The sequence below is a fragment of the Rhinolophus sinicus genome, chromosome 2 (assembly GCF_057876585.1).
Source record: "Rhinolophus sinicus isolate RSI-liver-muscle chromosome 2, RSI-T2T, whole genome shotgun sequence".
NCBI classification, from domain to species: domain Eukaryota; kingdom Metazoa; phylum Chordata; class Mammalia; order Chiroptera; family Rhinolophidae; genus Rhinolophus; species Rhinolophus sinicus.
The window spans coordinates 46,377,715-46,390,536 of NC_142502.1; the positions used below are offsets into that span (position 1 = coordinate 46,377,715).

Here is a 12,822-nt window from a genome sequence, read left to right on the forward strand (position 1 = left end):
CCTGGCTTTTCAAATGTCTACTCTCTTGTACAGTATCCTTTCTTCATTTTCTGCTCACTTCTTTCTTCCCTTCCCATTCCACAGATTTGGCCATTTTACAGACTGTGTCCCTAGCCCTCCTCTGTTTTCTTCCTAAACGCTCCCCTGGAGTTACCGCATTGTCTTTTTTGACTTCAACTATCACCTCCATGCTGAGGACCCTAAATCTGTGCGGGGTTTTGTTTGTTTGTTTGCTTGCTTTGGCTTTACTTTCTCTGCTCAGCATTAGTTCACATCTCAGTTGCCTACGAGACAGTCCTACTTGGCTATTCCACTGGCACATTACAGCTTTACATTAAGACTTTGCATAATTTCCTTCTCTCCTCTCACAAATCAATTCCTTGTATAACTCTCTAATTTCTAATAATAATATCACTTTTTAAAACATCCAGGCTCGAAATGTCTGAGTCATCTCTCTTTGTTTAATTCACTTTTTTTGTCCCCAAACTCACACCAGTGTGAAGGAATGGAACAGAGATTGACAAGGGGTAGGAGGACCTACCTTACTGAGAAATTTCCACTTAGAAAAAGGAAAAATAGGACATTGGAGATGTACGGAGCCAGGAGGGGGAAAGATTAAGATGAGAAGGACCCTCTGGTGAGAAGCCTGGAGGCGTAGAGGCCAGAAAAGTGAAACAGGTACAAGAGGAGGGACGGCAAACCATATTATCTGGGGTGCTGCAGGAGACTTTTAACTTCAAAAATGTTGTCTCTGAAGCAGGGAAAGAATGCATTTCTCTAAGGATTGAACTCAAAACCAAGTGGGTCAGGCTGCAAAGAGAAAAAGGTTGGAAATACAAAGGAATAAAAAATAGGAATGTTCAAGTGAATCTGGGTTTTAATAGTTACATTATATACCTATAAATTACCCAACTGTAAAACTGAAAACCTTGAGATTTTTTCTTCAATTACAGTACAGCAGCTTTCTACATGATGTTGTCAAGACACAACAGGACAAATGAGGCACCAGAGGAATTTGACCTCGGTTGTGATTATGATGTATATACAGAAGACTCTTCTCTACTCCCCCAGGAAGGAGGCAGGGTAGAGACCATACAGACTTTCTAATGGAGGGGCCTCCAGCAAATTTCCTCAGTTCCTGTGTTATGCCTTCTCATTGCTGGCCTTTGCAAGTCAGAGATGAACCCTCCCACCTCATGATAACCCATTCTAGATCCACAGAAACAAATCCCTGTTTCCCTCTATGTCACCTCCTTGGGTCATGGCATTTAGGGAGTCTTGCCTTTTACCTGGCCTGTATTTCTCTTTTTCCAAGTTTCAGGGAGCTCTCCCCAAATTCTAGTATTCTGGAATTTAGTGAACATGCACAGTTTAACCTTCTTTACCCTTACGATTTTACACACATACTCACGTTTCCAGTTTGGCCAGACTGGGAGTATTAATAATTCTACTGGATACACAGTGGTGGCCTCTCAGTTCCTCTGAGCATCAACAATAATCCTCTCAACCTGCTCAAAATGCTATTAGGGATCTGACAGGCAGAATTGAATGCAGTGTTGAACATGTGGAAGGAGAATGGTTTTGTACAAAAATAAGACACCTGAGTACTGTTATCAGGACGAGAGTCACCAAAAAGTAGGCCCCCAAGGACAGCTATCTCGTTCTTCATTCTCTTACTCAGCCTGGTAGAGAGCTGCCACTCTACACGTATGTAATCAGTGTCTCCTGATGGCAGCCATGCAGTGATAAACACATATGTATGTGTATACATACATATAAGAAACAACACAAAAGAAAACCTTCAAAATCACAACACTTCAGTATTTTTTCCTCTAAGCAACATTTGCCCATATGCTGTGGAGGAGCATTTCTTCCACACATATTACTTGATCTCTTTTAGTTCCATTATAATCAGTCTAATATCTAATAACTGCAGCAATGCCTCTTAATTGGGGCTACTATGTGTGAGATCTTAACTCTCCAATCTGTCCATACCACTGACATCCTCCTCCCACCACTTTGCAGTTTTTCAGTCTTTATCACTTTAATATCTTGTGCACATTCATCTTTCTGCCACGCTGATCTTGTCTCCTCCTTCCCACACATCGACCTCCGATTGCTCTCTGTTGCTCCAAGTCCACACTCTGCAGCCTGGTATTCGAGACCCATGACTGTAGCCTCTGAATCTCACCTGTATGCCTCCCCCACAGAACCCGAGACAGATCCACACCTTCAGATCGCCAAGTGCACATTGTCCCTTTCTGCCAGTTTCCCAAGTCTTACATAACCCTCAGGGGCCAGCTTCAGATGTTTTCCATTCATTCAATGGCCTCCAATGGGACCACTTTAGGGAACCAGTATGACTCTAGCATTGTGCCAGGTCTAGAATGTACAAAGTTTTATAACAGGAGGTCCCCAAAAAATGTGCAAAAGCTACTGAGGTTATCTGGGTTAGAAGTCATAAGGACAGGAAGTCCCGGCTGTCCAATGTCGAAAGGGGCATCTGACTAGTAACTCAGTTTGTACCAGAGGATGCTGAGGCGAGGGAAAAGGGAAAGAAAAGAGAAGCACAGGGAATACAGCGCTGTACTGACGGACATACCAGAGGTCCTAGTTCTTGTTTTGATACATTTTTCATCACAATAATGCTCAATGCTCCTTTATACCAACTGATTTTATTTGTATATTATTTATATACTATATAGTTATATATTTTATTATAAAAAATAAATACATATGTAAAATAAATTTATGTATTCAAATTTTTATGAAATTCAAACTTATAAATTATATATATACATATTTACATAAATGTATTATATATTAAAATATTTAATTTTACACAATTATAAATTATAAATAAAATATATAATTTATATATAATAGGTTGGAAAGAACTTTTTAAACCCAGACTATATACAGATATAAATCGTTCTGTCTATATAGATGTAGATATATAGTCTCTATATACATATATATACACACATATAGAGAGACAGTCTGGTTTAAATATATGTAAATATATGTAAATACAAATATCTATATTTATTCAATTATATCAATATAATTTATATTTTATAATTTTATTTTATAACTTATTTAATTCTATAAATAGATATGTTTATATATGTGTTATCTGGTTAAAAGAGTTCTTACCAACCCACATGTACATAACATGTATTTACATATTTATATCGGTTGGTAAGAACTCTTAAACCAGATAAGAATTCCAGAAGCCATTGCATAAAAACTGAAAGCAGAGTGAATATCTCAACAGGAGAATGGCTGGTTATTTGAGGTATAGCCTTATCACAGAATATTATGTTGCCATTAAAAAGAATAAAATAAGTCTATAGAATTGACTCAAGGGGTTTTTACTATTGTGAAATAAGAACAAAGAAGTACATAGAATATCTTATTTTTGAAAACTGAAGAGTGTATTAAAAGGCGCCGAGCACGTGAGTGTGAACAACGTTGGCTAACATGGAGAAACAAGGAGGGAAGAACGTGATGGAAAAAAACAGTGATTAAAAACCACAAGTTCCAGGGGGATCAAATATATGGTGATGGAAGGAGAACTGACTTTGGGTGATGAACACACAATGGGATTTATAGATGATGTAATACAGAATTGTACACCTGAAAACTATGTAATTTTACTAACAATTGTCACCCCAATAAATTTAAAAAACAAAAACAAACCACAGGTTCCATGATAAAAAGCAAGATTTATATAAAATTATACATACATGTAAGCATATACAGAGAGTGCCAAAAAAATGTATACACATTTTAAGAAAGGAAAAAATTGTATTAAAATTGTAATACTCAATCTATACCAATAACATGAAGCTAGCATTCATTTGATTAAAGCCATCTTTTGAGCAAACGTCATACTACACATTGCTCCCATAATTCAACTCAACTCAAAAAGTAATACATAGATAATATCTCTTAAAATATGTATACCTTTTTTGGCACCCCCGGTATGTGCATAAAATGCATGGAAGAATGGTTACTAAAATGTTGGAGGTATGTTAACTCAGAGTGAAAATAAAAGTTGTCTTATTTTTACACTCTTCCTTATACTTTTTTTTGCATTTTAAGAAAAAAATAGTTATGTATATAACCAAAATAACTATTCATTGAAGGAAATTTTGGAGTTACTCAATAACACTGGCAGCATAAAATGGCTTGTCTTCCTAGCCAAAGGACGGCACATCCAGTAGAATTTTGAATCATTCATGACTAAAAGAGGTTTTCACAATCTTTTTCAAAATGGAGACAGATCACAAAGTCCAAAATTAATAATCATCATAAACACTCTAAGCATCTTTAAACCAGGGTCTAAATCTAATTTTGAACACATTTTCCCAAAGGCTTCAAGTACTCCGAGTGCTTAATCTATCCTCATTAACTGACAAGCACATTTCAAATCTCATGAATTATTACATCAAAGATGCTATTATCTGATATGTAAATGCTATTAACGAGTAAAAGCTCATCTAAAAAAGAATGAGAGCTGAAGCAGCTCCAATGAAAACAATTTAACTATGAAATTTAATCTGCCACAAAAGAAGTAATAAAACTCTTAACACATAACAAAATTTTTCTTCCTGCCCTTGTCATATTAAATGTTTTGTTACCTTCATTCCTGTAGTCTCAGGTTTGCATGTCACCTACACACCCCCTCAACAACTGTCAACTCAGTATCATTAACTTTCTGTTTCTTATTGTAGATACAAGATTCATGATGTTAACTACGCATCGTCACGAACAATCTCCAGGTGAGGCCTCTCTTTAAAACTAAAAGTTAAAACTCTGCCTGTTAAAATTCTGATTATAACATGCAGCTGTTTTGCAGAGAGGTGCTGCTTTTTCATTTTTCCAGGCCTGCTTTCTGTGCAGAGTAGTGGAAATGGATATCTGCAAGCTGTGTGGACAGCTGCTCCATGAAAAATCCATGGAATAGCTTTTCTAGGGGAAATGGACACACAAAGGGTGGGAGGTGGGGCAGTGATACCTACCTTTGATCCCCAAGGCCAGGCACCCCGACCTGGCGACCTGGCTACACATAACAGCCACCTGTGACCTGTGACACCCACCTGGCAGGTAACTGGTACTAGGTAACATGAAAACTAATTTTACATACCTAACCTCTTCAAGTAAAATACTTACTTGGACTAACAAGTGGCCTGAATTAGGGAAACATGTACCACATTTCTTGGTGTTCTCATTTATTTGCTTTATCAAATTCATCAATATTTCCACAGTATCTTTGCTGATCATTTCATTAAGAAATCCTGGATTCCCAGAAAGGAATTTGATAGCCCCCATACAGTATAAAAAAGCTTCGGTGTTAGTTTGCAGGTTTTCACTTCTTAGGACCTCCAATAATGATTCTGTCAAAAAGATGGATTATTACAAATGTATAACAGTTGGAAAGATATATTAAAGTGCTTGTATGTGAACATCAAATTTAATTTGTAAAATGTTACTCAGAACCTATAGTTGAATGCTTGTTAAGGGTTACTCATACGGTATGAAGAGGAAAGCTTACTTGTAGCAAATAAGACAAATCTCCATAATAGTAATGACAGCAAAAGGATGGGATTATAGCGTATGAATAAGAAAGTGTTCTTTACATGCCATTCTCTGCTTCTTACTAACATTTATCAACCTTTATTTTTGGTTACAAACATTTTGAGTTATTACAGAATAACTAATAAGTAAAGCAATGTAAGGGTTACATTTCAACAAATCTTTAAGAATATACTGGCTGCTGTATAAATGGGAAATTAATTAAGATGGGAACTTGAAAAAAATCTCAATCACCATATAAGGGGATACTTCAATTATAACATCCACCCCTTCCCAACAAAACTTAAGATCATCCATTCATATAGCATACGAGCTACTAGGCTTTAGGAGTAATCCAAGCAACGCTGATAAGGTTAATCATGTCTATCTCACATTTAATTTTATTAATATCAGTGTGATCATTTGTCAGAATCTTTCTTTGTCTTTAGACTACAATTCTCAGTGAGCTGATTCAGTGTTTGACATTTCCTTCAGTGCCGGGTTTGTCCCTGACTGCTGGCGTAAGTAACAAAGATGAGGAGGATCATTGTCCTATGTTGTAAAAAGAAGTCTCAACGTATTTTCCATGCTGCCTTGCATTAGATCAACAATACTAATTCATAAAAAAATTCTATTTAGGTAACTATTTAAGCATCTTATTACTTAAGAGTATATCAAGAATTAGGCATTATTAACTAGGTAGTTAGAATGTAATAAAATCGTTCTACCTACATATTTGAAACACATTTGAGACACTTTGATGTCAAATTTCTACAACAGTTACAGAAATCTTCCAAGTTTTAGTCATTCCTACTATATCAAAAGACAAAAAATTTCAATGATGTCAAATACTATTAAATATGTTTTTTTTCTAATACTAACTCCAAGACCAGGAAATGAATTTTTAAATAAGGAACACTTTATAAATTTACATAATGTTACTACAGGAAGGAGGAGGGGGGGAAGGAGGGGGAGAAGAAGGGGAGGGTGAGGAAGAGGAGGAGGAGGAGGAGAAGGAGGAAGAGATGGAGGAGTAGGTAGAGGAGGAGCTGGGGGAGGTGGAGACGGGGAGGAGGAGGAGGAGGAGAAGAAGAAGAGCAGACTGTCCTCCTAGGATCCAAAGGGTATATTGAATGGAATGTGGAAAACACAGAGAAAGACAGAGCAAAAATAGGAATCACATAATTTCTGCATATTACTAGAAAATAAAATATTCTCGCTATCACTAACTTCTCCAAACTTCTCATTTGCACTCAAGCACGCCGCTTGCTCAGTGGCAGCTCTGCATGATACTCACCTAGAATGCTGTCATTTTGAATCAGAGAATCATTCTTCTCACTCCTGCTAATTTTAAATATAAGTTTGCAGACATTAAGAAGATTCTTTCTACTTACTTTAAGCTGCAGAGAAAGAAAACACATATTGCAGAGAGAAATAAAGACTTTAAAAAAACCACAAACATCTAATAGTAAATACAATATAAATGATATTTAGAGTAAGCATATTTTAACAATAAGTATCTATTTTTTATTTCATAAAGTCTCAGGCTTATAGGTAAGATTACTAGTTACTTTTTAAAGAGCATATAGAGGGAGAAAGGAGGGGTGATGCTGATAAATTTACTTAAATGGAGTAATTGCTTTAAAACACAAAAGTAAAGGAAGATGGATACCAAATTTACAGATTAAACTACCTTAGAAAACAATACACAGTGGAGCTGAAAGAAAATAAAAAAAGACATATTCTCTGATTAGATGATGTCTATATTTATCGTTGAGGCTATTTCTGGAATTGGGATAATTATAAGTAATGTTCAAAGTTTAAAATTATCTTCTAAATCACACAAAAATGTTCAAGTAAGTGAAACATAGAGACGATAAGGAAGTATATGTTTTTAAAAAACAGAGTGTAGGAGGACTAACAGGATCAAATGGTCTAAATTACATGTATGTTTATCTAAAGTAGTAAAAAACAAAAAGAAAAATCCTAAATGTCCAATATTAGGGAATAACGTAATAAACTGTGGAACATCAATACTATTCATATTAAACACTCACATGAACACTATGTTTGAAAAGAAAGACATTTATAAGCTATTATAAGATGGAAATATTACATGTCCTCAATGCAAGAGTGTAAAATATGTAGGAATGAGTCATCTGTATAAATAAATACATTTGTGTGAAAAGGATGGCACATGGGTCATTATTTTATCATTAAAACATATCTTTAAAATTATCTTCAATATTGTTGTTGACTCTTCAGTTCATTTGAAAAAAGATAAAGGAATTTGTCAGACATATTGTTTAAAGATTTGTTCTGTGTTTGACTCACAAATATTAATGAGCTCCTATTGTGTGCTGTTTGCTGTAGGAGATACCGTGATGAATTCAGTCCCCTGCTCTGGGCCCTTTTCCTGTTATCTCAGAACAACCATGACTATTAGGTGTTGTCATTCTCATTTCTGCAACTGAGGAGTCTGCTCCTCAGAGAGGTTATGTTAACTCCGGGCAGCATCACCCAGGTGTGTACTAGAAATGCAGAATCCCAGGCCCCACCCAGGCCGACTGAATCAGAATCTGCTTTTCAACAAGCTCCCCAGGGGATCCGTGTGCACATTCTGTCTGAGAAGCCCTGTGGAGGAAGCCTCAGAAACTATCACAAATGGCAGAACGGAGATTCCTTCTATCCTCTGGAGGAAAAATGCAAATGGGAACTTACAAACATTTTTAATGATTAAGTGCTTAAAAAAATATTGTACAGACATCTAGAAAATAAACAAAATAGAAAAAAATTCTATATCAATGGAAAATATAGTGTCCTTAATATTTGGGAATATATTTTAATCAGTTGACAATCTTCCACTATATTGTGAGACCTTGAGGTCAAAATCATGATTTATTACTCTTTCTATGCTGTGGTAGAAAGCATGTGTTATACACTCAATAAAGCTTGTTGAATTAATAAATGAATACAACGAATCTCACCCCCCCCCCAACCCAAATCTTATATTTTTAATGAAAAGTGGCAAAGAAAAAAAGAAAAGACTGGTATCAGAATTTTCATTAAAAAAAAAAAAAAAAACCCACAATTTCCGGTTCTGCTAATAAGGTTACTTTACATTCAAAGTAAATTCCTATGCCTTCTCTTTGGTAACTGTAAAATTATGACTTTGAGACATGAAAAGATAATAAAATATTAAATTATATGCAAATAATACAGACTACCTTATATAAAACAGCCCCAAACCCCAGCACTGTCCTTCCCTTTGCTCTGGTTTATTTTCTTCCCACAGTACTCATCAGCCCCCTTTGGCAGTTTATGTGTTTACCGTCTGTCTCTCCTGCTACAGTGCCAGACTGGAGGGCAGAGGCAATGCATTCTCAATGTCAAGAGTCCCTGGCACAAAGCTGGTTGCTTTAGTGGAGTATTTTTCTTACATTAAAAATAGTAGTCTTGGCCGGCCCAGTGGCTCAGGTGGTTAGAGCGCCGTGCTCCTAACGCCAAGGTCACCAGTTCGATTCCCACATGGGCCAGTGAGCTGCTCCCTCTATAGCTAAGATTGTGAACAATGGCTCTCCTGGAGCTGGGCTGCCATGAACAGCCAGAGGTTGGCGTGTGCTGTTGAGCGCTGCCGCGGGCTGCTGAATGCTACTGTGGGCCATGAGCGGCCGGTGGCAAGCATGAGCGGCTGGCAGCCGGCGAGAGCTGCCATGAGCTGCTGTGAACGACCAACTGGAGACCGACTCCCTCAGCCGGGGGGAGCACAAGGGTCATAATACCAGCGTGGGCCAGGGAGCTGTGTCCTACACAACTAGACTGAGAAACAACGGCTTGAACTGGAGTGGGTGGGGGGAGGTGGAAGAAGGGGGGAAAATAATAGTCTTTTCTATTTAAAGCAAATTTGGAAAATTAAAGACAAGTTTTAAAATCACTCATAATACTACCACAATATATAATCACTGTTGACATACTGGTATTTCTTTCGTGTTTTTTTCCCCCTGTATAAGGTGCTAGATTTTTTTTCCCTCTTGAATATAGTTGCATTCATATTGTATATATGTTTGCACTCTAAAAAAATATTAACATAGACTGAGACATTTTTGTAAGATTTTTTTAATACAAAGGTTAAAATTAAAATGGTTGTCTGGCAAATCCCCACTTAACCCAAGGATACAAGAAATCAGAAAAACATTATACTCACTGAATTTTTTTAAACTATAAATAATCTTAAATGTTTGAATTATAACATTGAACTGGTAGATAAAATAAATATTGGCAGAAAGAAGAGAAACTATTAGAGACTTCTTAGTCCTATCTATCTTTAGTTTTTTGCTGATGTTTTTTTTCTTCAACAGCTTGTTATGCGGTCTTTTTAAAATTTACACAGAACCCCATCACCAAGTGCTAAGCGAAACGTCTTGCCTGGGACATTGTAGGAGATTCAGGCAGCCAATGGGAAGTTGGACTTGGTGGCCTTGCAGGTCCTGCCTGACTCCTAGTTGTATAGTTAATCAGAAGGGACAGCCTACCCATCTCTGCTCTCTGGAGTGTAACCCAGCGAGTCCTGCCCCTGATTCAGCAAAGCAGTCAATGTCACAGAGAGGCTTTCTCTAAACATAAGTATCATTCAGAATGTGTTCGCTGCCTGGCTGATCACTTAGACTTTTGCTCTAAAATAGTTAAATTGTGCCATGTATGTAATTTATTTGAATGGCACCTTTAATAACCAAGATAATACTTTCTCTGGAAAGCATTAGAATTCATAGCATTTTTCTTCTTTCTTTCTTGTTCTCTCTTTCACTTATTCTTTTGGCTTGGCATAGGGGAAAATGTCTGGGATCCACACGGAAAACCAAAGGCAGTCCCTGGGCAGCTGGCAGCTACACTGGTAGACCCTCCAGACTCACACCGGGGCTCCCCTGAGCAAGAAGGCTCCCCAAATCCAGGGCCAGAAAGGACACTGGGCAAGCATGCAGACAGCCTTTTAATCTCTACTTTAAATCCTCCCTGTGGTTTATACTCTTTTTGCTTCACTAAAGCGGATCGATCAATTACGTATCATCAATGAGAGGGGATTCAAATACTACTGACATCACTATTTCAAAGAAGTCATACACCATATCACACTTTTTAAAAAGAGGGTGACTAGTTTAGGATGACAGCTAAATAAGAATGTACCTGCTCAAAAAAACTGCATAGGGTGTGTAGTCAGAACATCCTGCTTTATGAAATACATCAAATTAAGAAACAGTGGACACGCTTACTAAACTGGTAAGAAGTATGCCTACGCTTGCCTTCACTGTGTACTGTCAGATTTCAAATTGTATGAATTATGGGGTGTTAACACAATAGCTTTTACTTTTATGAAACTGGGTAAACAAAGCTTCCTTCATTAGTTTTAGCAGCTCTCTTAGACCGTTCTATAATAATTATGTCTTATCTTTTGGTTCCAACTGTTTATGGCTGTGACAACAAAGTGCTCCCCTCAAACAATGAGATCATTTTGTTCAAGACAGAGTTTCTTCCCTTTTATTTGGTGTCTGGCCTTTTCTTCCAACACCTCACAGGAACCTCCTATTGACCACCTGCCCATGAACACATGCAGCTGTGTCTCTGTTTCACACTCGTTCATAAAGCACCTGGCCATTGTGTCCGTGACCCAAGTTATCTTAAGTTATTTATTAAATCATGTGGCAAAATCAAGCACCCAACAGAAACCATAGGGCAGAAACCACAGCCTGCATTCACAGATACTGATCTTCAGTCAAGTTTCTTGAGCAACTGTTTTGAATGTATTTGCCTATTGTCACATTTTTTTTTTAACCTAGCCACAGACCATATTTGAACATTTTCTATGTCCTCAGCCTTAGTTCCTTAGATAGCACCTTCTAGTCATATTCTGGGATGTCAGTTTACGACCTGAATTTTTTTCCCAAGATTCTAAATGAACACACTGCATTTCTAATCTTCCTGGTAATATTTACAAATGAAGGATTAAACAAAAATTTCATGTGCTACAGTCTACTAGACCAGAGGAAAGAAAAACTTACTGCTAGAATAATTTTTGCAAGTTTAAGGCTGAGCGGGTCTGAACCAACATCAACTAGTTTATATAGGGTCTTCAGGAGAATATTTCTTCTCTTAAATTTATTTCCAAGCATGTTTCCTTCCTCTAAAGCGTGATGAAGTTGTGTGCAAGCAGCACAAACCATTTCAATATTTTCTTCTGTCAGGGCAAAGAGAGTAAAAGTGACACGTACTAATTAAGGTCAAGTTCTCAAGTGTATCAAACACAGACAGTATAAGTAAAATCCCCATAATTATTTTCCCGGACATCTTCAAATTCCTGAATTGCTCTTTTTCCCTTCTCTTATCATTTCCATCTACCCGTTTTTGTTTTTGTTTTCATTTTACTGATCCATCTTCTAACACATCAACTTATTTACTAATCAGTCAGTTAGCTTATCTAGAACACACAGTCTTTAAAGAGCATATTAAAGAATGGGATTGTACCTATTTCCATTGGTCTTCTTTATTCTAAATGTCCTCCACCTCAGCTAGTACTCTGTTCAGTCTCATGGGAAGAAACACCTCCATCTTTAACCCTTTGCAGCAGAGTTCTGCTGGCCTAGAATGTTTTCCTCACTTTTGTTCCTACTGCTTTGGGTCCTTCAAGGACAAGTTCTGGCTTGTCCAGAAAAGGTGCACTATTCCACATACAATAAATGTTATCTTGTACTATTATTTTTCACAATATTAGTGTATATGTGTGTATATTTAGTTACAGTTGTTGTTGTAGTTGTAGTTATAGTTATAGTTGTAATTATAGTAATAGTTGTTATAGTTCTGGTGTCCTCAAATAGATGGCATGATGAGTGGGAACCACGTCTTATACATGTTTGCATCAACAGTGCATGGTGCAGTGAGAATACTGTACTGACCATCTGTACCACAGTATAATACACATCCATTTTCTAATGTATCTACTGATAAAAACAATGATCAATATTTTTCTGTGAGAATAATTTTCCGAGAAAAAAAGGGCTCAAATGGAACAGAATCTCAAAATGTCACCATATCTGCCATTATTGGGAGGTAGTTATTAGAAAAGAGGAGAATGAAAAAGAAGACTTTAGTTACTAAACAGGGAGACCTAGAACACTTGACTTCCTAATTAGAATTCTGAGGAAAGCCATCTTTGAAAGTGGCAGCCACACTAACAGGCATATAAGGAAGAAA

The 12,822-nt window shown here is 36.9% G+C and overlaps 1 protein-coding gene across 5 annotated transcripts in view; it reads right to left on the reverse strand.

Moving 5' to 3' along the window:
* ARMC2 (armadillo repeat containing 2) overlaps positions 1 to 12,822 on the reverse strand; it is a 106,028-nt gene that overhangs the window by 42,746 nt on the left and 50,460 nt on the right. For all 5 annotated transcript variants that reach the window (XR_012496711.2, XM_019735069.3, XM_074333376.2 and 2 more), the window contains exons 8-10: positions 11,634 to 11,809; positions 6,878 to 6,980; positions 5,179 to 5,402 (exon numbers count right to left, since the gene is read on the reverse strand). Coding sequence is in view for 4 of the 5 variants with exons in the window: in XM_019735069.3 (XP_019590628.3) it covers positions 5,179 to 5,402; positions 6,878 to 6,980; positions 11,634 to 11,809 (503 nt within the window). In the remaining variant the exon portion in view is untranslated. The remainder of the gene's footprint in view (positions 1 to 5,178; positions 5,403 to 6,877; positions 6,981 to 11,633; positions 11,810 to 12,822) is intronic.